The sequence below is a fragment of the Anomaloglossus baeobatrachus genome, chromosome 3, assembly GCF_048569485.1.
Source record: "Anomaloglossus baeobatrachus isolate aAnoBae1 chromosome 3, aAnoBae1.hap1, whole genome shotgun sequence".
Lineage (NCBI taxonomy): Eukaryota > Metazoa > Chordata > Amphibia > Anura > Aromobatidae > Anomaloglossus > Anomaloglossus baeobatrachus.
The window spans coordinates 373,331,662-373,358,732 of NC_134355.1; the positions used below are offsets into that span (position 1 = coordinate 373,331,662).

At 42.2% G+C, this 27,071-nt stretch overlaps 1 protein-coding gene across 1 annotated transcript in view; it reads left to right on the top strand.

Annotated features, from left to right (window-relative positions):
- Positions 1 to 27,071, top strand: part of ME1 (malic enzyme 1) — a 592,001-nt gene that overhangs the window by 134,406 nt on the left and 430,524 nt on the right. The window contains exon 3 of the mRNA XM_075340163.1: positions 19,702 to 19,851. Coding sequence (XP_075196278.1) covers positions 19,702 to 19,851 — 150 coding nt within the window. The remainder of the gene's footprint in view (positions 1 to 19,701; positions 19,852 to 27,071) is intronic.

A 27,071-nucleotide genomic window follows, 5' to 3' on the forward strand; every position in this document is an offset into this window, starting at 1 on the left:
GTTATGATCGCTGCTGCGTCGCTGTGTTTGACAGCTAAGCAGCGATCATAACAGCGACTTACTAGGTCGCTGTTACGTCACAGAAAATGGTGACGTAACAGCGATGTCGTTGTCGCTGTCGCTATGTGTGAACCCAGCTTTACACAAAGAGTGCAATGATATGTCATTTATTATTCTGTGTGTTGTTTACTTATAGTGGGTTTTATCACCTGCCATTATCATTGCCTGGACTACACTAGTCGGATTAGGCTACCACTCCCTCTGATTAGCACCTCGTTGTCTATAAACTTATAAACTTTGTACATAGAGAGTCTGATGTGGACGGATTACCTTTCTGACCTCTGCTGCATTGCTAAATCTAAAAACTCTGCACCAAGAAAACTAAGCGATACATCGTTGGATTTAGGGTCTCTTTGCCTACATCATGCTGCTCTCAGGCGAGGTAACAAAAACCTGGTGTCAGATTCCTTTTAACAATGTTGTTGTTATGCTTCATGTTCAACAATGGGTCTGGTAAAGTAAATGTTTCTGTGATCTCAATTCAATGCTAACTAAATGCTGTGGGACAGCAGCATAAAGCCAGACTGATCAATCTATAAAGCTAGGAAATGTTATTTCCCAATAAACAGGCCGCCAATCACCTGACAAATTAGCAAAACATTTGTTCGTTAGGTGAAATTATTTTTAAGCTAGCTTAAAGGGGTGGTTCACCCATTTTTTTTATTTTCTCTATGAGTTCTACTTACCATTATAGGAGTTTTCTCCATTGGCTTGTATTTCCAGTTCTGGCACTGAGTGGCGCTATCTTGCACGCTCAGTGTCTATCACATGACCCCCTGGAGCTGTGGCCGCTAGTATCCTCTTACGTCCCGTCAAGTCCGGGCTCTCAAACTTGACGGGTACGTCAGAGGATGCTGGCGCCACTCACACTGATTGACTGGGCTGTGGGCAGTGACTACCGCACGTCACAGCCCAACCTCGAGGGGAGGATCCGGACAGCTTTAGTGTGGAGCAGTGAAGGCAGAGTGCGCCGCTTACCATCGCTTAGCTGTGGGAGGTATGGGCTCCAGTGTGGAGTACAGGGGGGGTTTCTTCCGCTGAAATCCCCCCTGTCACGCAAGTATGTGATCACACTATCCGCCTGCTGTTCTCAGCTGTCAGGAGAGCGGGCGGTGTCGGCAGTGTGATCATGTGCTCCTCCCAGCAGCAAAAGTGACCGGACGCTGCATGGGACCAATCTGCTCCACTCTGTCACCTGCACAACAAGTCCCAGAGTGGAGACAGTTGGTGACATGTAGCATCCGGTCACCTGCACAACAAGTCCCAGAGTACCATGATTAGGCAGTGCACAAAGGAAGGAGGGGAGGGAACAGTTTTGGTGGAGATCTGAGGGGAGGGAACAGTTTGGGTGGAGCTCAGAGTGGGTGTGAGATAGATTGCTAGTTACTGCAAAGGATTATGGAAGTTGTAGTAACTGAACCCAGGAAGTCAAGAGAGTGATTAACTCCATCAGAGCTGGAGCCAGAAATGAGGATGTGCTGCTAGAGCACGATAAAAGGTAATATTGCTAAAATAACATGATAGATGTGTGAAGAGGCACATATTAGCAAGATTTATAACAAAAAAAAAAAATCAGTTTTGGTAACTGGACAACTTTTTTAAAAATCACCGTTCTTGGCAGCACATCATCCTGTTTGTACAGTTTGATGTGCTGCAGAGAACAGTGGCAGAATGCACAGAAAAATATTAGTACTGATCATTCTGTGCTCATAAGAAATGCACTCTGTCTCTCCACACAGCCTATTAAATAATGATTACCACACAACAAACCAAAAAAGATCCCAGTGGTCAAAAGCACCAATAAATAAGATGAGAGGAAGACCACTGGTAAAAAGAAGAGACCAAGGACAAGTACTTAGTGAAATACAAAATCCATTTTAATGAGGTGCACATGACATAAGGACAAACAGTAGTGACGAGTAGATCTAAAATCGTCAGACACAAAGTTGCACAAACACCACCAGCAGGTATAATGAGGCTGCTAGAAACAAGGGGTTAATGTCAGAAACCGGATAGCCAGATAAGTAGGGAAAACATGTAATTGAGAGTAAACTAGTTATAGTCACCAGTGTGTTTCTCTCTCCCTGTGTAGCCGCTAAGATAACATGTCACTTAAATGTACATATAAGGGAAATTACCTTGAGACATGTTGGAAGGTGCTAGCAGGCAAGCTGGTGGCGGTGGGCGGGGCCTCGATGTGCGTTTCACCGGGCGTGGCTTCGTCAGGAGGCTTGGCCATAGTGCATGGAGTGTGGGTTTATAAATGAATGGTAGGGATCCAGCAGCAAATCGGCACGCTTCACGTCATGATCTCCCGCCTTCCAAGGCGGCGACTGCAGGGCACCACGTGGAGGAACAGGAGGAGGACGCAAGTAGGTGTTCAAGGCCACAAATTGTGGTGGTGTTAATGTATAAGCTAATGTATACCCACCCTAAATCTACATAGATTTAAATATTGGTTCTTTTATTCATATACTCAGTAGCTGGAGTGCTTGGTTTTGATGCTCAGTAGTGATGGGCGGACTTGTAGATATCCGGAATTGACGTGATTAACTGGATTTTTAAAAAAAACAAAACATCCCGGAATTGATCCCGGATATCTGATGGCCTAGGGTTAAGTTCTGGGATTGTTGCATCAAATGGATGTGGAAATCCTGGGTGGCTGCAGGCTGCTATTTTTCAGCTGGGGGGTGCAATAAACATGAGTCTCCCCAGCCTGAGAATAGCAACCCCCAGCTATCGGGCTTTATCTTGTCTGGGTATCAAAATTGGGGGGGGGGAGGGGGTGGCAGCATGCTATTTTTTAAAATCATTTATTTAAATAATAATATTTCAGATCCTCAGAGAATTATTTGCCATGAGGTGCCATGTTGATCTTCCAGCGACCAGAATGAGTGTGTGAGCCAACACCAAAGAACCACATTAAATACAGAACACCAAATTTAACACACCTTCCCCCCATTCACACCTGAGACCTTGTAAGACTAAGGAATTACATGACACTGCGGAGAGAAAATGGCTAATTGGGCACTATTTGACCATTTTCAATTAGGGGTGTACTCACTTTTGTTGCATTAATGGCTGTGGATTGAGTTATTTAGAGGCCACATCAAATTTACACTGGGCAGGGGAGGAGTAAACAGAAATTACAGCACTGGATCGCAAATGATTCTTTCTTTGAGGTAAAACATTTTTTTAAAGACAGGCAGGGAAATGTTTTATCTCACAAAAAGAATCAGCTGCAATCCCAGGCAGTGCTATTTGTATACTATTTGCTTTTTGTATATATTTGTGTCCTCCCCAGCCCAGGAGATGTGGTATGATCCGGCCATGTCCCTGTACACTCAGACACGGCCATTATACAGTATATAGCAGGGACACATATATAAGATTATCTCAGTATAGGGACATTATTTTAAACACATCCAATTGTGGAAATTGTTATTTTTCCAAGATCTATTGATTAAAACCTTTTCCTGGATCATAGGAAAAGCGCTTGAATTCAGTTATTATTTGTCCTGCTTACATCGTCAGTGATATTCTTCTATGAGGTGCGGCCACTTACTTAAATAGGTGCGTAACATGATGCACAGTCACCAGCAGAACTTTATGAGGTAGTAAAGCATTTCCTGATGCAGTAATGCAGTCAACATCTGCACCGTGAAATAGAAATCCTAATTCATGAGCCAATGGCCAATAAATTAACCGCCAAATGAGAGATCCAGGTTCCAATGTTGTTTTTTAATCTCTTTAAAAAGAAATTCAATCAACTTTTATGGTGATATATTATACTCATAGTACTTCTTAAAACACATTTTTTTAAATATCAAATATATTCAATACTTCAATTTTTCCTGTCATATGAATTTTATCAGCATTGTTCAAGTTATTACTCTTTGTACATAACACCTTCAAAAAGATCCATAAATGTTCTGTGTATATAAAAATTTGCCTGTTGGCTTCGAAATACTGCCCAATCAATCAATATCAGGAGGAGCTGAACAGATTGATATATAGGTTTGATGCGGTAGGACTGCTATCTGGTTCTTAAGGCTATGTGCACACACTGCATTTTTTTGACACTGCGTTTTTGTGCGTTTTTTGCTGCTAGAAACGCACAAAAACGCACCTGCGGCAAAAAGAGTGGCGTTTTTACCGCATTTTGGTGCGTTTTTGGCTGCGTTTTGCTGCATTTTTGATCTCTGCGTTTTGATGCGTTTTCCAATGCATTGCATGGGGGGAAAACGCAGAAAAGCGCAGGAAAGAATGGACATGTCCATTTTTTTTTAAGCTCAAAAACGCAGCTTAAAAGAAAAGTTGTGTGTGGACAGCAAAAATGAAAACTCATAGACTTTGCTGGGGAAGCAAAGACATGCAGTTTTGAGGCCAAAAACACACCCGAAAAACGCCGCGAAAAACGCACTGTGTGCACATAGCCTAAGAAGGTATTATCAGTAGCACAGAAAGGCCTTTGAAAGCACCACTCCAGAATTCTTTGTTATTTTCTATCAGCGCTGGAGTGGCGCTTTAAATTAATTCCTCGCCATATACTTACCTTCCGGTGGCTTCGTAGTTTTTTGGCACTGCTCCGATCCCACAGTGCCATCTTGTGCCCATAACTCCTGAATGGCCGTAAGTCAGAAGTTAAGTCACGAGCTCTCAATACATCTCTATGAGAGCCAGAACGAGGCAACAACGAGGCTCTCATAAACTTTTATTGAGTTGTGACCTCCAGTGAACTCCATGAAACACTGGAGCTGCCTGCAGGTCCCAAATCACAGGAGCCCAACCGAGGCGGCGCTGGAAACAGATAAAGACAGTGGCAAGTGAGTATAAGACAGGGCGTAGGGGAATTACATTTAATTCACCACTCCAGCGCTGCAATAAAAAAAAAACCACTGGCCTATTGATTTAATAAAACACTTTAATTATTTTGCCACTGTATAGACTTGTTGCTTGTGTCTTTGCCCCATGTATAAACCTTATCAAAAAATGGTGTGCTCAAGGAAAGGGTTTTTTTCCAATCTTTTGAAAAATAATACAAAGCATGTTTACAGTAGGTTTCACACAGTTTGAATTGTTTCAACTTTGATGTTCTTTTGTGTCAGAATGGGATCCAAAAACATTTATCACCTGGTTCAGAAACTCTTCTTTTAGACCCGCAACACACATCCGTTTTTTTTGTACGTGTGCGGTACGTATTTGCATGTACCGGAGACACGTACACACGGAGACCCATGTTATTCAATGGTAGATGGCACACACACGTAAAATCACACGGAACATGTGTCCGTGTCGTAGGTACGTGTGTGCGCTTTTCTACACGGACGACATGTCCGTTTTTGGCCGGCAACACGCAGGCACGGACCCGCTTTAGTCTATGGGTCCGTGCCTGCATGGACCGCACACGGAGTATGTCCGTGTTCAGCACGTATCGTCCGTGTCCGTTTTTCATCACAAAATTTGAAACACTTGTTTCCAATCTATCAGGTGAATTGAAAGCAAACAACAACACCAGGATCTCATGATGAATGATTAACAACGTTAATTGGGTAAGAATGCGGGCCTTTAAAAACGGACAGCACACGGACAGCACACGTACGTATTTTATGTCAATACGGACATTCCACACGCACACACGGCTCGCATACGCCATCACACAGATGCCATACGTACCGGAGAAACGCCCCAAAAAAACGGAACACGGACCCGAAAAACGGACCGTGAGACACGGACGTTTTTTTTTGCGGAAGTGTGTTTTAGGCCTTAGGGAGTGATGGAAACTTTGCCCCTATTCATCACGTCAGGCGTTATTTATTCCGCTCTTAATGAAGGGCCATCAGTGTGCTAGAGTAAGACACTCCTAGTTCATAAAGAATTTCACATCTCATAACAAATCAGGAGCATTGGACAAGTGTTGTGTGCTTCTGTGTGGTGTGCCTCGTCACTGCTAGAGAAAGATTTGTGACACAAATTTAACGAGAGGAGGTCACCGTGCCCTCATCCCGCCCCAGCTCTGCCTTCTTTGTCGGAGCTGGAAAAATGGCCAAAAGTGCAAAATTTTAACGCACCATTGAGTTGCACCAAAATGTTGTGATTTTTCAAAGCTTTTATGACAGAATAGTGGTGTAAAAGCTTTGATGAAACAGTCCCCTTTCTATTAGGTTGGAGTCACACTTTCGTATCGAATTGCACTGCCCCGACCATTTGACTTCTCCTCTAACAGGAGCAGGTTAGCTTCATGTATTTATTTGCAGCGGACACGGTCCTTTCAGGAGACCCAGCGGCTGTCCGGGTGATGCCAATGCGACACTCGTGCGAGTCACTCGCATGTGTGACTCTGGCCTTACACTAAATATTGCAATAACATCGTAATGAAAGTAGAGGAACTCCAGCTTACCGTGAGTACCTGTGCTGCAGGGCTAGGAATGCTTGTGATCCTCCAGGTAGGCCAAGCTGTAGTCAATGGTAGTCAAAGGGAAGGTTGGATCCAGCACTAAAAATCCATCGTTTAAAATATTCAAGTTTATTTATAAAAAAACATATAAAAAGGCAGAAGGATGGGGCAAAGTGCATGAAACACCTTACGCGTTTCGGACGGTGATTAAAAGCAGTCCTTAGTCATAGGTGTTTGTGCGAGGGGAGGAAGCATGTTATATGCCAAAAGGTAGGACTAGTAACAGGATTAGGAAACGCCTCTCAAGCTGCGGCGTCCGGGGGGAAGGGGAGTATCACGGCTGGCATAGATTGACAAGCATATGCAGGTAACATTTTACATAAAGATCAACAATTTCACATTAAAAAATGCATATATCAAAAAGGAGATAAAGCGAGACGCGATTAATATAAATACCATAATAGATCGTATGAAAATGATGTCATATGCATTGGAAATATGTACTGGAATGTTCCATATGAAAGATATACTATAATTATCGTTGTTATTAATCGATATACCGTATATGATAAATAAATGTATTTCAATAATCATACCATAATTATAATTGTACATTTGAATGTATGTGTTTAATACATTAGTTATTAATCAATAGTATATGAAGATGATTGGGATAGAGTTATAAAGGAAATTATTCAATAATTCCATCTACGTAATTAATATTCTATAGAATGTATCTTAAGTCGGAACGATAATTTAAGCCGTTGGGGAAACGTACATTTAATTTTAGAATCCATTTAGCTTCTGTATACAAAAGCTTTTGAAACCAGTCTCCGCCTCGATGAGGGCGGTTGACCCTTTCAATACCAATGATCTCAAGATGCGAAAAATCATCATTATGTGCTTCATAGAAATGTTTAGTGAGACCTGACATGGCTCTGGGTTTGGTGGTTTGGCCCGAAGTTATATTGGTCGCAGTGGTAGAAATATGCTTTTAATCACCGTCCGAAACGAGCTATTATGGTATTTATATTGATCGTGTCCCGCTTTTTCTCATTTTTGATATATGCATTTTTTAATGTGAAATTGTTGATCTTTATGTAAAACGTTACCTGCATATGCTTGTTAATCTATGCCAGCCGTGATACTCCCCTTCCCCCCAGACGCCGCAGCTTGAGAAGCGTTTCCTAATCCTGTTACTAGTCCTACCTTTTGGCATATAACATGCTTTTTCCCCTCACACAAACACCTATGACTAAAGACTGCTTTTAATCACCGTCCGAAACGCGTAAGGTGTTTCATGCACTTTGCCCCATCCTTCTGCCTTTTTATATGTTTTTTCTAAATAAACTTGAATATTTTAAACGATGGATTTTTAGTGCTGGATCCAACCTTCCCTTTGACTACCATTGACTACAGCTTGGCCTACCTGGCGGATCACGAGCATTCCTAGCCCTGCAGCACAGTGACTCACGGCAAGCTGGAGTTCCTTTGCTTTCAATTCTGACTTTGGCTCTTACTTACGTGTCTTACCATCACTGTGCTCAGGTGAATTTACATTTATGTCTTCATACAACTTTCAAGTGGATACGTATATAATTTAATACATAGTTCCTCTTGACTATTACCTGATTTCTGATATTCGAGCAGGGATCCCACTCTACCATTGGATAATGTGGACAGACGCAAAAAAATAGATGAGATTTTCTCTCTAGGCATTGACACACAGCTTAATATTCTACCTGGCGAGCATACTAACAATAGTTTCACCTTTTGGGATCTTGAAAAAGTGTCTTCGCAACGGCTCCAAACATGGTGGGATTCTGAAACTCTAAAAAAATATGCCGAAAAAAACATGATCCCACGTGGCCTGCGTATAAAGAAAAATCCCACCTTCATCTTCAACGACACTTTTTTGGAGGAGTGGAACAATATCCTTTCCGCATGCTCGTTACAACTTATCAGTCTTATTATCAAGGCAGAGGCAGAGAATGAGCGGCTTAAAGAACTGGACATTAAAATCATAGAAACGCATGATTTTTTAAAGAACACTTATAATGCCACAGATTTCAACAAATGGAATAATAAACTTATGGACAATATTAACAGGCTGGAGGAGCATATCATTGAGTTGAAACAAGACAAATTTAGAAGAGATTGCACTGACTACGAACTTAAGCAGGTTTATACTTGGCCCTATGCCAAAAAAAGAAAATCTATCTTAAAATCTGATAAATCCGTTACATTTACCTCTACCGACATGGACACATCAGGCAGCAGCATTGAATCCGTCGCATCATCATCTTCCGCTGTTTCATATCACCAGTCAAAAAATGTCCCCAAACATTCCCATACAGGTGCTATAAACAAAAACCACATAGAAGTGGACGAAAGCATAATCGGTGGAAGAAAACGCTACCCAGATCGCCCTCGCAAGCATCGGAACTACAGATACTAACTGATTCCAATGTACAAGAATTTTCAACTGTCAATCTTTCGGCTAATATCATCAGCTCCAACCAACGTAATGTTTTACAATGCGGTCTAAATTTTGCTCTGGCTCAGCGAGCCAATTTATTTCAGACTATCAAAAATCTTAATAGAGTCATCAGAAATTTGACTATAAAAAACACTTTTTTGGAGACAAAGATAATGAACCACCCAGTAATTCTAATGACATTAATCTTGTACCTATCCCCCTGTCCATGGATTTACAGGACCAGATAGCAACTAAAACCTTACAAGATCTAAACGGTGATATGATCATCACACCCACAATACCAGTTTTTTCTTCTCATAATAGAGACTTTTATCCAATTGCCTCCCGCGTCCCAATTATGGACATTTATCAAGATACTATGGAGCATGCCCTAAGAAAAATTTTGACCAGTGACCCTGGAGACTCTGACAACTTGACTTCCTCCAATAGATGAGCTTTAAAGGAACTTTCCAACAACCATCATATCTCGATTAGGGCTGAAGACAAAGGGGGTTCCCTTGTTTTATTGGACTCCGGCTTATATGAAAAAGAAATTTACTCTATGTTGAAAGATACAAATACTTATCGCAGTTTGTCATCCGATCCCACTAATGCATTTTCTACCACACTTAATCACATTCTAGCTGAAGGCTTACAATTGGGCATCTTAGATCAGAAAACTTTTGATTACCTTTCCGTTGACATGCCCATTGTCCAATATTCCAAGGTTACCCCAAAATCCACAAAAACTGCTTTCCCCCACCATTCTGCCCTATCGTGTTTAGCACTGGGTCTCTAACCAGCCATTTATTGGACTGGTTAGACAACATTTTCAGCCCCTTGTCAAACAGGCTATAGGATACATTCGTGACACGAAACACTTGCTTCAGGTGATTCAAACGATTGAATGGTCACTCGATTTATTTTGGGTGAACAGTGACAATCCAGCATCCCACACGATAAAGCAATCTCTGCCCTTTGTTTCCATTTAAATGCATACCCTGATATGGATGCATCCTATAAGGAATACATCATCACTGTTACCAAATTTTTGTTACAGCATAACTTTTTCAGCTTTAATAAAAAAATCTTCAAATCAACGGTTGTCCCTAACCTGTACATGACATGTTGGGAGCATAGATTCATTCATACTCCGGACAATCCTTTTCTCCCCCATATTAAATGGTACGCTAGGTATATTGACGACCTGATTATAATATGGAAAAATCTAATATAGACCTCGACAATACCATTAATACATTCAAAGATTATATCAATTCCAATTATCTTAATTTGCAATTCACCGTGGAACAACATGCTAGTTCTGCTCCCTTTTTGGATGTGCTGCTTATTGTTGATAATACCGGTTGTATCTAAACCACTCTTTATAGAAAACGTATTAGTGGCAACACAATCTTACATGCCCGAAGCAGCCATACCCCCCACACCAGACGCAATCTACCTGTCGGAGAGTTACTACAAGCCCGTCGGCTGTGTTCTACTGAGATAGCCTACAACCATGAAAAAGAACACATTAAATCACGCCTACTCCATAGAGGTTATTCCCACACGACAAGAAAGAGAGCCATACATATAGCTGGTAGCAAAAATAAATCCGACTTACTATCCGATACTAATAAACAAGAATCTAACAACTGGAATAATAAAACGGTCTTTTCTACTCCATATAGTAAAGACTTTCAAAATATCAAAAAAAATATTCTATAAATGTACTCCTATGCTTAACCAAGATCCTACAGTATATTATCGGATATTATTGCCAATGGCATTAATATCATTGCTCGTAGATCTACTAATATAGGTAACATTATATCTCCATCTTTATATTTATCCAACAAACCTACTGACACCTGGCTCAAATCCATGGGCTCTGTCATTTATGTCACTATATGAACAAAACCTTAAGTTTTACAGATGATGAGCATAAAAATATAATATTACCTCGTTTATTAATTGCGCTACAACATATGTCGTATATCGAGCAACTTGCTCCGCATGTAGCAAACATTACATTGGTTGTACTTCTCAAAATTTGCGCAAACGCATATCTGAACATCTAAATATTTCTGCCACTGCGACCTATATAACTTCGGGCCAAACCACCAAACCCAGAGCCATGTCAGGTCTCACTAAACACTTCTATGAAGCACATAATGGTGACTTTTCGCATCTTGAGATCATTGGTATTGAAAGGGTCAACCGCCCTCATCGAGGCGGAGACTGGTTTCAAAAGCTTTTGTATACAGAAGCTAAATGGATTCTAAAATTAAATGTACGTTTCCCCAACGGCTTAAATTATCGTTCCGAATTAAGATACATTCTATAGAATATTAATTACGTAGATGGAATTATTGAATAATTTCCTTTATGACTCTATCCCAATCATCTTCATATACTATTGATTAATAACTAATGTATTAAACACATACATTCAAATGTACAATTATAATTACGGTACGATTATTCAAATACATTTATTTATCATATATATTGATTAATAACAACGATAATTATAATTTTAGTATATCTTTCATATGGAAGATTCCAGTAAATATATCCAATGCATATGACATCATTTTCATACGAGCTATTATGGTATTTATATTGATCGTGTCCCGCTTTTTCTCCTTTTTGATATATGCATTTTTTAATGTGAAATTGTTGATCTTTATGTAAAACGTTACCTGCATATGCTTGTTAATCTATGCCAGCCGTGATACTCCCCTTCCCCCCGGACGCCGCAGCTTGAGAAGCGTTTCCTAATCCTGTTACTAGTCCTACCTTTTGGCATATAACATGCTTTTTCCCCTCGCACAAACACCTATGACTAAGGACTGCTTTTAATCACCGTCCGAAACGCGTAAGGTGTTTCATGCACTTTGCCCCATCCTTCTGCCTTTTTATATGTTTTTTCTAAATAAACTTGAATATTTTAAACGATGGATGTTTGGTGCTGGATCCAACCTTACCTTTGAATACCATCGTAATGTAGTATATAATACAAATGATAACAGGTTTAAGTGCCCTAGGGGGAATAAAAATAAATTATAACATTTCTAAAAAAGTTTTTAAAAATGTCCAAAAGATTAAAAATATATTAAAGTTCAAATCATCTGCACTATCTCCATTCAAAATGCTGAAATTATTATTATTATTTTTTAATTAACATATTTGGTATGCTATGTTCATGAAAGTACAATTTGTCAATCTATAAAATTAATTTGCCTTATCGGTAAATGCCGTAACGACAAAAAATAATCAAAACTCCAAAAATGTGGTGTTTTGGCCACCAGTAAAAACAAATCAAAATGTCATACTGTATATAGGTTTATTAACCTTTTGGATTCACTGATAGCACTATTGTTGTTCGACAATAAAATGAATAATCAAAAATTCAGATCCTGTTACTAAAATGGGTCCAGCTAAATAGTTAGAGCTCATGAGTATAAGTGTAATTATTCTCTGCCCATCCTGTCTGACTGACAGTTGCAGATTGTACTGAGCAGTGAGAGCACAGGAACAGGGAGGACAGTCAATCAGTTAGCTGAGCAGAGATTGAGTTTAAGCTTTAAAACAGGATTAGGCTATGTGCGCACTAGAAAAGTGATTTTTCTCAAGAAAATTTCTTGAGAAACTTCTGGGAGTTGAAGATTACCGCACCTGCGTTAAAAAACCGCACCAAATCCGCGTCAAAAACGCATGCGTTTTTGACGCGGTTTTTCCGCAGGTTGGTCCCTGCAGTTTTTTTATGCTGTAACTACTGCAATAAATAATATAGATAATAGATAGATAATCAATAGACAGATAATGGATAGAGGGAAAGATGGATAGATGAATAGATAGATAGATAATAGATAGATAGATAGATAGATAGATAGATAGATAGATAGATAGATAGATGAGAAAGACCTATATAATGTCCCACCCCCCTGCATATTCTAACCTGGCACCCTTTAGTGATTTTCATGTGGCACTAAAGGGTGCCTAGCCTTGTATTTAGCCATAAAATAAATAAATAATTAAAAAAAAAAACCATGTGAGGTCCCCCATGTTTTGTAGACAGCTAGGGTAAAGCAGACGGCTACAGCCTGCAGACCACCGCTGGCAGCTTCACCTTGGCTGGTAATCCAAAACAGAGGGCACCCCACGCTGTTATTTTACATTAAATAAATAATTTAAAACAAAAAACATGGGGTCCCCCCCCAAATTGGATCACCAGTCAAGGTAAAGCGGACAGCTGTGGTCTGATATTCTCAGACTAGGGAGGTCCACTGTTATTGGACACTCCCCAGTCTAAAAATAGCAGGCCGCAGCCGCCCCAGAAGTGCCGCATCCATTAGACGTGCCAATCCTGACGCTTCGCCCCAACTCATCCCGTTGCACTGGTGCGTTGGCAAACGAGGTAATATATGGGGTTGATGCCAGATGTGTAATGTCACCTGGCATCAAGCCCTGGGGTTCGTGATGTCACGCGTCTATCAGATACCCAACATCACCAATCCAGTCAGTAAGAAATAAAAAATAGACAACAAAAAAAGTTTTATTTGAAAAAACACTCCCCACATAGCCTCTTTCACCAATTTATTGAAAAGAACAATCAATTCCACGTCCGGCTTAATCCAATAAGGGGGGGGGGTGTCCCACGGTGATCCATACCATAGTCACTGTCCCATTCAATGAAGAACAGAATGTTCCCCATTGGCTGGGAGAGCAATGCAGTGACCTGAGCTACCATCAATAGCCCAGGTCACTACAGGGGATGACGAGCGCTGCTGTCAGGAGGATAGATGAGATCATTACCTGCTGTGATGATCTCCTGCAGTCCTGCCATCAGCGCTGTCACTGACTTCTATGCCCGCTGCGTTGTCAGCAGTATCGCGAGAGCCCGTGACGTCACCGCTAGTGACAGTCTCGGGCCGCTCGCGAGACGGGCATAGACAGCAGTGACCGCGGTGACGTCAGGAGGCAGGAGATCATCACAGCAGGTAATGATCTCATCTCACCTCCTGACAGCAGCGCTTGGCATCCCCGCGGCTGCACGCACTGCTGGGTGTCAGTGTCTGCCAGCGCTGCAGCGTGACAAGCCGCTGATACTGCGGGCAGACACTGACACACTGCAGGGCAGGCAGCGGCGGGGCTGCAGCGGGACACAGACTGCACGGGCACCCGCCGGACATCACACGGAAGCGCTTCTGTGCGGCGTCCAGGGAGTGTGACGTGTGTGTTTACTCTGCTCCGCCTCCTCTTCCTGGCATAATGACATCCCTCCCTGCAAAACCGCAGGGAGCGATGAGCATTACCGCAGGTAAATTGCGGCTATACCCCCGGAATTTCGCGATTACATTACAGTGAATGGAGTGAAATTCCGGGGGTATTCCGCAGGTACCTGCGGAAAATAATGGACATGCTCATTTTCTCAAGAAAGTTTCTTGAGAAAATTTTCTCAAGAAATTTTCTTGAGAAAAATCCGCAGTGTGCGCACAGCTATTTTTTGTTCCCATAGGTTTTGCTGGGAAATGTCTGCAGAAAGATTTCAAACCTTTCTCAAGAAATTTCCGCAGCAAATCCGTGGGTAAATCCGCCGGTAAAACGGCCTAGTGCGCACATAGCCTTATACAGCCCTGAAATTTCAAAATGAGCACAACCGCATCATCAGGTGTAAGAGATCTGTGAAGAATGCAGTGTGTATTGTGAAACTTAAGCGGGCTTTACACACTGCGATATCGGTCCCGATATTGCTAGTGTGGGTACCCGCCCCCATCTGTTGTGCGACACAGGCAAATCGCTGCCCGTGGCGCACAACATCGCCCAGACCCGTCACACATACCTGCCCGGCGACGTCGCTGTGACTGACGAACTGCCTTCTTTCTAAGGGGGCGGTCCGTGTGGCGTCACAGCGACGTCACTGAGCGGCCGCCCAATAGAAGCGGAGGGGCGGAGATGAGCGGGACGTAACATCCCACCCACCTCCTTCCTTCCGCATAGCAGCCGGGAGGCAGGTAAGGAGAGCTTCCTCGTTCCTGCGGCGTCACACGGAGCGATGTGTGCTGCCGCAGGAACGAGGAACAACCTCGTTACTGCTGCAGTAACGATTTTTGAGAATGGACCCCCATGTCACCGATGAGCAATTTTGCACGTTTTTGCAACGATGCAAAATCGCTCATCGGTGTCACACGCAACGGCATCGCTAATGCGGCCGGATGTGCGTCACCAAATCCGTGACCCCAACGAGTTCGCATTAGCGATGTCGTAGCGTGTAAAGCCCCCTTAAGTGACTAGTCCATTTTAATGAAAAAAAGTAATTTTGGTAAGTGATTGGTAAGGTGCTTATGCCATTCAGGTATAGGACAGAGGAGTAATAGTCTGATACTATCTGATGTCTTCAGATGCTTGCACCACTATTCTCCGCTGTGTCCTTGCAGCAGATACACGAGGCATTCTTTTTGTCAAATAAAAGTTGTCAATGACATGGTCAATTAACCCGGAGGCCTGCCATTTCTAACAGTTCATTACATTTTATATCTGTTTAGTTTTACTATACACCTGTAGCAATATTTTTGTCTCGGGATTTCCTACCTCCATTTAGAACTCCTCCGGAGTTGTTTAACCTTACACACTGCAAATAAACCTCTGCGCAGTATTAGACGTACAGACACGTGTTAGGTCATCTAGCTCTTCTACAATGGTGCACTGTGTTCAGTAGGCCAGCTTGGATCTGTGCTGGCTTCCCAGGTATTCTGCTTACTAGATACCGGTATTTGTGTGAACAAACTACATACATGTGGAATGTTACAGGTTTACAGTGTTAGCTTAGTGGCTGACCATCTCCATTGGATAAAGTTGGCTGCTTCATATTTTCCATATAGCTTTGGTTTTCAAGTGACTGAATTAGAATGAAAAAAATGAAGTCTGAGTGTATAAAAAGTAGTGCTCCGATAGCAGAAGGGATCCGTTTTTTTCAGCATGGTTTACTTATTAGAGGGCTTTGTCACTCAGTCAAGCAATAAGATTCAAATATTAATCCGGATTTATCAGTGAATTTTTCTTTGACAAATGGAATATTATTAGGAATCTTTTCATTTGGTTTTGAGTCCACAATATCATGAATAACAATATATGAGTCTAATTGCCCCAGTGGCTCCTGCTGGCTATTGAGAGAAAGTTGCCTTCAATATTCACTATCCATTCTAAAGGTACACTGGTAGTAGTATTATGTGACATACATAGGAGATGGGTCCTATGGGTGCTATAGCAAAGACAAAATGAGCGCCTCTTAGAGTGCCAAGTTTACCTACCCAGGGCAGAAATGATTATTTGACTCCCTCTCCATGCGTTTTCCACAGTGTTGCAAGTGTGTCACGGTCTGATGTGATCTGGCATGAGAAGGTTCACAGCGTATTGTTGATCGAAGATCTGCTTTAATGCCCACGCGTCGTTTACCCTGAGTTGGAGAGTATTTTATTCCATCTTGTACTTAAGGTATTATGGATCATTTCTATCCTGCAGTGACTAACAGGTAGTTGTAACCTCAGCAGCATCAACTCCCTGCTATAAATATCCACTCTTCCTTATGCCAGCTATTGCTCATACCTATGCTGTTCACTTTGAAGGAGCCAGTCTCTGGAGAAGCTGAGGTGTCGTTTCTGTTGCAGCTGAGAAGTTCCTGCCTGAGAAGCTGTGGCATTTTATTTGTTGTGTCTGTCTCCACCTGTTTGTCTTACCTTCTTTGTGTTTTCTTATTGCAGTGGTGAGACTAGCCTTCACCTGTCAGGGCGAGTTCAGTGTCAACAAGGGCCTAGGCATGTGACGGTGCAGGAGAGGAAAGACCCATCTAGAGACGCTAAGTAGTGCAGGGATCAGCCTCAGGAGAGTGTTAGGAGCTGACCCCGCTCCTCTCTCCCTAGCAGAAGGGCCTTCCATTGTATTGCTACCTTGGTGTTCCGTCTGTGTTGCAACAATCGCCGGGAGATCTCTTGTACCTGGTGTGATACCTACAGTTACATCATGGCACACGGACCTTGGGCAGAATTAACACTGTCTTGTTTCCCAACAGAAGGGAGTTCTACATGAGGTTGCACCACAAAGACACATAGGGTTGGTCCAACCAAGTTCAGGACTCTTCTCTATAAATAGGGGTAATCACAGCAGCCGTAAGGTTGGCATGTTTGCACTTAGAAGGTATGTTACGATCTGAAAAATGTCACATTTGCTGATTATATAGCATGATTTTTCTTAATTAAATATATAACTTGTTGGGTTGTTTTGTCAAGTAATAATAGTAGTAAATTCTCCGAGGTAGAACAAACCTCATACAATCCTAAGCAAAAGAGTTGCCCATAAAACTAAGGCAAAACAAACATCACTGTGGAACCTTGGCACTTCTTTAATACATGGACCAACTAACATTAGATTACCTGGATAAGGCACTGATTCTCACATTGCAGGGGTTCTTTTGTGGCTGCTGTATGTTAATTAAGTTCTGCATATTAAGGCAAAAAGTCCTACTGATTGTCCTCAAGAAACCTAGACGACTATCATAACTTGGCTTCTCCTTAAGTAGTTTTGGCAGTATCGAGACTGACGTGATGAAGAATTGTTTATAATAGCCAGACTGTGTGGTTTATTAAGAACTTGGCACAAGCATTAGTAATTGGCAGATGAGCTGACATAGCCGAAAATGGTTTCTAATGCTAAGCAGGTGCTCTCTGAAGAACCGACATCTATGTGTGTGTTTTGGTGAAGGCTAACTGTACCATGTTTGTTACTACCAGACTGAGCAAGGAAAGTCCACAGTATGTGAATGAGTGCACTGTATGTCAAGGACCTCATGAAGTAGTCTCAGAGTATATGCATACCTCCAACGTTCAGACAGACAAAGAGGATCTGTTGTCTTACAAAGCCTTTTTGCCTCCTGTCTTTCTGGGATCTTTTGCAGTCACTTAAAAATATTAATTTCTAAAAGGTGCAAGTATAGTGACAGCTAAAGCACCCAATACAGTGAAGGGTGCATACCCTAATATAAAGTGATTGCTATTGGGCCCCATAATAAAGTCTCAGCCACCAGCTTCATCATACAAAACGTACTCAAATGCCACAATATACAAAGTTCTATCTGTGTGTCCCTCTATATATAGTGCCAATCCTCAATTTGCTGGGCAATCCGCTTATATTGGATGCTCTCCTCCTCTTATGGTTTCCAATCTGGAGCTTTCCATCAGGTAGAGGTAGCATTGTTGTAAGGCTGCACTAATTATATTTAGGCATATTTAGAACAAAAAAAGCTATCTTAGAAAGTATGACCTAGGACATATATGTCAAATCTGGCCGACAGGCTGATTTTATTTGGCCCGCAATGCCAGGTGCCTATTATTCTGTATGAAGGACTGTGGGTCCCACTATTCTGTATGGGGGCACATTTATTCTGTATGGAGGCCTATATGGGGCCCATTATTCTGTTTGGAGGGCCTTGTGGTGCCCATTATTCTGTATGGAGGACTATTTGGGGTCCATTATTCTGTATGGAGGGCTATGTGAGGCACATTATTCTGTATGGAGGACTATGTGGGGCCCATTATTCTGTATGGGGGACTATGTGGGTCCCATTATTCTGTATGAAGGGCTATGTGGTGCCCATAATTTTGTATGGACGGCTATGTGGGGCCCATTATTCTGTATGGAGGATAATGAGGGGAACATTATTCTGAATGGAGGGCTATGTGGGGCCCATTATTCTGTATGAATGACTGTGTGAGACCAAATTATTCTGTTTGGAAGGCTATGTGGAGCCCAATTATTGTTTGGAGGGCTATGTGGGGCCCATTATTCTGTTTGGAGGGCTATGAGGGCTCATTATTCTGTTTGGAGGGCTATGTGGGGTCCATTATTCTGTTTGGAGAGCTATGTGGTGCTCATTATTCTGTTTGGGGAGCTATGTGGGGCCCATTATTCTGTTTGGAGGGCTATGTGGGCTCATTATTCTGTTTGGAGGGCTATGTGGGGTCCATTATTCTGTTTGGAGGGCTATGTGGGGTCCATTATTCTGTTTGGAGAGCTATGTGGGGTCCATTATTCTGTTTGGTGAGCTATGTGGTGCACATTATTCTGTTCGGAGAGCTATGTGGCACCCATTTTTCCGTTTGGAGGATTATGTGGGGCCCATTATTCTACATGGAGGACTATTTGGAGCTCATTATTCTGTATGAAGGAATACACAAACAATTAAGTGTTACAAATACATTGCTATTTATTATTTCTTAGTTCTATAGTTAGCTAAAGGATATATTACATTACAGTGCAGCTCAATAATCCCTCAAATGGCCACATAGTAATAATTGTTTGCAATCATTGGCTGGTGTAAACAAGTTTATTGAGTAAATGATCAGTGATCACATTTTTTATGATGTACTGATAACAAGAATGTAAAGGTCTTTATAATGATTGATCATTAATATGAACCCCCACCTCAGATAACGGCAATAAGTGAATGTTATTAAAAAAGCACCTATTGGCTTGCTATATCATTTACTGGTGCGTATGTTCGGCATTTGACCTGTGCATGTAAATGGACCCTTGTTTTACATAGAAAGATGAATATGTTCTTCATTGTTTCAATATGAAATTATGAAAAAAAAACCTACATTGATGAAAATAATTCCTTTTAACACTAAATTTGGATGATAAAATGAAATACAATGTACAGTAAAACAGAATAGAATTTTTTTTTATTTTGTTTTTAATTTTCCAGGTATATCTTACTGATGGGTCTTCAGGATCGAAATGAGAAGCTTTTTTACAAAGTTTTGACATCAGACATTGAAAGATTCATGCCCATTGTTTACACTCCGACTGTGGGCTTGGCTTGTCAACAGTACGGCTTAGCCTTCCGAAGACCAAGGTAATGTAAACCCACATTTAGTGACTTATTATTTCAATAATTTTGATAGTAATAATAGAGATGATCTTGTTTGAACAGATCTGAAATGTAAAACTACATAAAAAGGAAGAGGATGAAAAAACAGGAGAAATAGGGGTCCACTAGTGAGGCCTCGGAAAGGCCAAAATAACACAAAATAAATCAACCTCTTTAAATATTCAGTGAACTTTTATTATCAAAAAGTTACAGCCAAAAGAGGAATAGATTAAATTTATAGGTACAAAAAATGTATAAAGACAATCAAGTTAAAACCGGGAAAGACCGAATACCAGTCACACCAAATAATCAGAAGATGGGATGGTATAGATATGAAATCACATAACACTGTCAAAGCCCTAACAATAATTAATTTACAAGGTAATAAATATCCTGAAAAGCCTTTCAGGGAGATGGTCAGAAATCGTCGACAAAATTGACGTAGTACAGGTCAAAAAATTGTAGTAGGAATGCTCAATGTGAACTGCATGCTAAAAAGGCATGGTCAGGTTAACATTATACTAATAAGAAACCCAATGCAGATAAAGAAAGAGCAGATCCAGTCAAGTGTCAGCGATCTAGACCATAAGATGCTAAATCAGGCTAAGAGTATATATTGCCTGATCAAAGGGCCAAAAAGACGACAGTGCACATTAAGGCTCCCTGAGGAAGGTCACAAAATGTGCGCGTCGGAGCACGCCACGCCGAGCAGTCAGTATTGATGAGTGCCTTGGGCTTATGGCTTATTGATTTCATATTTGACTCTTAGATATTTTGTGAATTATTCTAGGTAGATGAACGTGGGCACTAATACTTCTGCCTTTATGTGCACTGCCGTCTTTTTGGCCCTTTGATCAGGCAATATATACTCTTAGCCTGATTTAGCATCTTATGGTCTAGATCGCTGACACTTGACTGGATCTGCTCTTTCTTTATCTGCATTGGGTTTCTTATTAGTATAATGTTAACCTGACCGTGCCTTTTTAGCATGCAGCTCACATTGAGCATTCCTACTACGATTTTTTTGACCTTTACTACGTCATTTTTGTCGACGATTTCTGACCATCTCCCTGAAAGGCTTTTCAGGACATTTATTACCTGGTAAATTAATTATTGTTAGGGCTTTGACAGTGTTATTTGATTTCATATCTATACCATCCCATCTTCTGATTATTCGGTGTGACTGGTATTCGGTCTTTTCCTTGGTTTTAACTTGATTGTCTTTATACATATTTTGTACCTATAAATTTAATCTATTCCTCTTTTGGCTGTAACTTTTTGATAACAAAAGCTTCACTGAATATTTAAAGAGGTTGATTTATTTTGTGTTATTTTGGCCTTTCTGAGGCCTCACTAGTGGACCCCTATTTCTCCTGTTTTTTCATATTTACATTATGGGGTTTAGTGATATTGGATAGTTTAATCATGATAGGCCCTAGTGTCCAATCCCTTGTTATATAAAAAGGTAGAGGATGTTGCCTATGTTTTGGCACAACATTGTATTGCCCAAAATGTATTTTTGTGTAAATTTACTCAGGGGCAGGACAAGGTATTTTGGTGCCATAGGCAATTAAGTTAAAAAGTACTCACCTTCTCCACTTTGAATATCAAGAACACTCAGGATGCTTCTATGCTGCATTTTCCAGTGCTCACTTTACATTTGTGCTTGGAAAGCTGTCATGGGAACCTAGAAAGTAGCCTCCATTTAAGATATACTTTGGAACATTTTCCCAAAGTAATTCTTCATCTGACACTGCAAATAAAATGTTAAAGCACCCTCAAAAAGTGATCAGACATGTCTACATAAGCCTGTCTCTCCATGTCCTGTCCCAAAAAAGGCTGAAGTATGAATCACCCGAATACTTTAACCTGTTTCGTGTTGTCATGTTGTCCATTCCTTGATGATAGTTCTGGCTCCTGCAGTGACATTCATATTTAGTTAGTTCAAGTTTGTCAAAAATGGTGACACCAATTCATCTAAGTTTTTTCACCAGAAAACTGGTGTAAAGTATTTTGATAAGTCGCAAAGTGTTTGCATAGCCCAAGGTTTGCAAAAAATGTTGTGACTTGATGTTTTCACTCCAGTTTCGCTGAGCCCTTCCAAAATGGATAGGACAGGGGAGTAACGGGGCTGGACACCACAGCTCATCTAATTCATGATGAACTGTGGCGTGCGTTAAATCTAGAGTAAGGATTGTTCTGAGGTTCACAGAGGCGCACGCCACTTGTGAGACCCTCCTGATTCATTAAGAGGCGTGTGTCTTTTAATTAATCAGTCACTGCCGATTCCAGAACATACCCGTATCAACATCGGCGTAAACAATGTCGGTTTTTATGAATTGAGGCTGTAGACTTATAATTGTTTGCTCTGTGCAGGATATAGGCAGATTGGCATTTTAAGCATAATATGCTACCTGTGTTGAATTTGGGGAGACAAATATTGGTATTGTCAGAACATTGCCATGGAGTGGGGTCAATCGTGTGGAAGGCGCAGTCACGTCTAATCCCTTCACTAAGGTATCTCAATAGGTGAACAAATGTTTTACTCCCCGGTAAGCCCTGGCACTCACCAAATGGCTACAGGTAAGCAAAGGGTTCACACCCCTTTGGGCCAAGGCACTGATCAAATGACTACAGGTGAGGAAAGGTTTCAGTCCCCTGTGAGCCCTATCACTGACCAAGTGGTTACAGGTGAGCAAAGGGTTCACTCCGCGGTGAGCCCTGGCACTGACCAATTGACTACAGGTGAGCAAAGGGTTTACTTCCCTGTGGGTTCTGGAACTGACCAAATGGCTACATGTGAGTAACAGGTTCGGTCCCTATATCCTTTGCACTGACCAAATGGCTACAGGTGAGCAAAGTGTTCACTCTCCTGTGGGCCTCACACTGACCAAATGGCTACAGGTGAGTAAAGGGTTCACTCCCCTGTGGGCCCTGGCACTGACCCACATGAACTGTTTGTAGCTGCTCCAGCCAACAATCATTTCCATCAACTGTTTGTCTGTGAACAAAAATCACTCATTGGTAAAGACATCAGCGTGTGTGTGAAAGGCACAGGCTACTTACACACTGTCTTCTGACTAAAGTCGTTGTCCATCTTCCTTCAGTATTCTGTGGCTGCTGGATGTAAGCCCTGAGAACCGCTTCCTATTTCCTGGAATTTGCAGCTCTTCTTTTGATTATATCATACATGCAGCGTGATGAACATGAGATGTCATGCCATGCTAGCTAATTAAAAGAATTAACAGCCGCAGATGGACATCTCCGTGTGTTTTTCAACAAGGATGTCTGAGTAAGGCCTTATCCTGGCCCTGATTTACTGACTCATACAGGTCCATGTTAAGGTGTAAAGGGCCCGTTACACGCAACGACATCGCTAACGAGATATCGCTGGGGTCACGGAATTCGTGACGCACATCCGGCGTCGTTAGCGACGTCGTTGCGTGTGACACCTACGAGCGACTGCTAACGATCCGAAAAACAGGAAATATCGTCGATTGTTGACACGTCTTTCCTTTCCAAAATATCGTTGCTCATTTAGGACGCAGGTTGTTCCTCGTTCCTGAGGCAGCACACATTGCTACGTGTGACACCCCGGGAACGATGAACAACAGCGTTCCTGCATCCTCCGGTAACTAGGTGGGAGTGACATTAATGCAGCTGCTCTGCGCCCCTCCACTTCTACAGGTGGCCCGCTGTGTGATGTAGCTGTGACGCCGCACGAACCGCTCCCTTTCAAAAGAGTTTGTTCGCCGGCCACAGCGACATTGTTAGGAAGGTATGTGCGTGTGACGCGTACTAGCGATATTGTTCGCCACAGGCAGCGATTTGCCCGTGACGCACGAACGATGGGGCAGGTGCGATCGCTAGCGATGTCGCTGCGTGTAAAGCGGCCTTTACTGACTCTTAGACATTTTGACCTAACACGTTAAATCTTCGATGCATTTTGTGCAGCTCAGTCAATGTCTTTTTCTCTTTAGAAGTGAATCACAGCTTTTTTGAATGCCGAAATCTCTGGCAATGAAATATACAGGCTTATACACATCATAAATATTAAATTACAGTGCTCAGTCTTCCAAGCTGAGTTTAATTGATTCTTACTTCTGAAGAGTGTGGTGCAACAGAATTCGGGCTCTTCTAATAACATGTAATCAATGTTGCAGATTGAGGCAGGGGTTGAAATGACATCAGCCATAACTTGGACTCCCCATTTAACATGAAACAGCTATTTAAATCTTTGGTAACCCTTAGTTGATGGGAATAAGTGTACAGTGGAAGTAGCTGGTTTCTCTTCTTTGATTTTTAGATTTAACACTAGAACTACTGAGGTAGTCATTTTGACTACTTTGCACCATGTATTTCTATATAGGTGTCACGAGTCCAGTAGTTCTAGTGTTAATTATCAATATACTTGCTTAATATTCACAGTATAAAATTACTGAATTCTGTATATTTTATGCTGTAATGCTTTCAGCATTCTCTTCTTTATATACCAGTTCATCATTATATACTATGGCCCCAATTCATTAAAACTGGTGATTTTCTTGCCGGTCTTGATGAGGGGTGTGGTGGAGTCTGACGCTCCGGATTCATGAAGAGGTGCTCGCCACTTCATTAATCAGGAGTGTCTGATGAGTGTTTCTGTTCACCATGACAGAAGGCTTAATCCGGTTCCTGACTGGTGTAAGATTTCTGTCATAAGACCACAGCTCATCACTCATCGTGAATTAGATGAGCCGTGGCATCAGATGACAGCTGCGCCCATCTAGACATATTTGGGAAAACCTGGCATAAAAATGTTCCGACTTTTCAAAGCAATTTACTCCAGAATTCTGGCAAAATTGCTTTAATAAATTGGGGCCTATTTCTGCGAACTTATTAATTTGCATCATTGGGAATGTGTTCTTCTGTTATTTATTTATTTATTTATTTACGTATTTATTTATTTATTTATGTCAAACTTGTATCCCGACACTCTTTAAAGACTCGGAGCGGCTCACAACATATAAATACAAAATACAAAGTTTTACACAAATAGAACATTTTACATAAAAAAATCAATATTTAACTTTCAAAAACACTATAACCCAAACCAACATATCCTATTCACACCAATTTTTAAATTATTAGGCATAGTCAACATTAACGGTCCCAGGCCTGCCAACATAGATAAGATAATGACACTAGGCACTCCAAGAGTAGATATAATTAGTAGTGATGAGCGAGCATGCTTGTTACTACTCGGTACTCGCACGAGTATCACTGTACTCGGGCTACTCGGCGGGGACCGAGTAATCTCGCGATACTCGTGCTGTACTCGTGGTCTTCATCCCTGCATGTTGGCACTCTTTTGAGAGCCAGCCCTCATGCAGGGACTGGCTGGCAGACCACTGCAATGCCACAGCCCTGTTAGTTGTGGAATTGCAGTGATTGGCCGGCCCGCACAGCGTGACCGAGCCTTTATGCCGGCCGGCGCACTGTGCTCTGCTCACAGCCATCCAGACAGTCAGTGCAGGGAAAGTGTCGCTGCTTCAGGGAAAGGTTTGCGGCCCTTTATAGCTATTTCCGTAGCAGGGCTGCAAACAGTGTGACCAGAAGTCCTTCTCAGGACTATTCTAGTTGTATACAGGCAGGCAGGGTATAGCCAGGTCGGAGTACAGTAGCAGAGTCCTTCTAGGACTATTGTTGCTGTATACAGGCAGGGTATAGCCAGGTCGGAATACAGGCTAGTGACCAGAAGAGTCCTTGTCAGGACTATTGTAGCAGTATACAGGCAGGCAGGCAGGCAGGGTATATAGCCATTCCTAGTGGTGACCGTATACCAGCTTTCATCATATCTGGGGCTGATATACACAGTCTAAAACAGTCCAGATAGTGTCAGAGTTCTCATTAATTTTTGCTCCTAAAACCTGTTAGGTTCTTAGTGCGTCCGTGCTTGCATTTAAAAACCGCACGTGTGTGCCTGTCGGTGGCAGCGTACAGGTGCACTTGTGTGCGTTTTTACCAAACTATTATATAACGCACAAGTGTAGTGTATAATACACGTCAGTCAGCAGTGGCTGATAGTGTCAGAGTTCTCATTAATTTTTGCTCCTAAAACCTGTTAGGTTCTTAGTGCGTCCGTGCTTGCATTTAAAAACCGCACGTGTGTGCCTGTCGGTGGCAGCGTACAGGTGCACTATTTGCACAAACTTGGATATAACGCCCAAGTCTAGTGAATACACGTTAGCACAGCATTGCAAAATGCGCAAGGGCGTTGGCAAGGAACAAGGAAGTGGACGTGATGGTGGTGCAGGCAGAGGCCGAGGTCGTGGGCAAGCTCTAATTTCGCCACAACAAAGGGCCACATCTAGTCGCTCGCACGTCCTGTCCCAAATTCTTGGGGAACGCAGCAGTACACCGCTCTTGAACCAAGACCAGTGTCAACAGGTTGTTAGTTGGATAGCGGATAATGCTTCCAGTCAGATTGGCACCACCACAAACACTCTGTCTTCCACACGGTCAAGTGTCAGTAGCCGTGATACTGCACCGCACATTTCAGAACCTGATCCTCCTTCCTACCACAAGGCTGAGTACACGTCCTCGGACATTAATGATCCCACACTTGGACACTCGGAAGAGCTGTTCACGTTTCCATTCGCACATTCTGGCCTCTCGCCAGCTCATGTTGAAGTGGGTCATGAGGAGATCGTATGTACAGATGGCCAAATATTTGAGCAGCCACGTTCTCATGAAGTTGGCAACGTGTCTCAACAAGGGGTGGACGATGATGAGACACAATTGTCAGGAAGTCAGGAGGAGGAGCAGGGTGCGGAAGAGGAAGACGACGTGGTGGATGATCCAGTAACTGACCCAACCTGGCAGGAGGATATGCAGAGCGAGGACAGCAGTGCACAGGGGGAGGGAGGCGTAGCATCCCAACAGGCAGTAAGAAGCAGGGTGGTTGCTCCAGGCAGAAGTCAGGCAACCGTTCCCCGGAACAACAACACGACACAAGGTGCCTGTACAAATGTTAGGTCTTCCCGAGTCTGGCAGTTTTTTAAGTTGGCTCCAGATGATTCTAAAAAGGCCATTTGCAACACCTGCCGTGGCAGCCTGACCACCACCAGCATGATCAGGCACATGTCAGCCAAGCACCCGACTTTGTGGGAAGTACAACAGAGTCGAGGAGCAGTGCTTGCTGATGTCACTGCTACGTCTTCGCT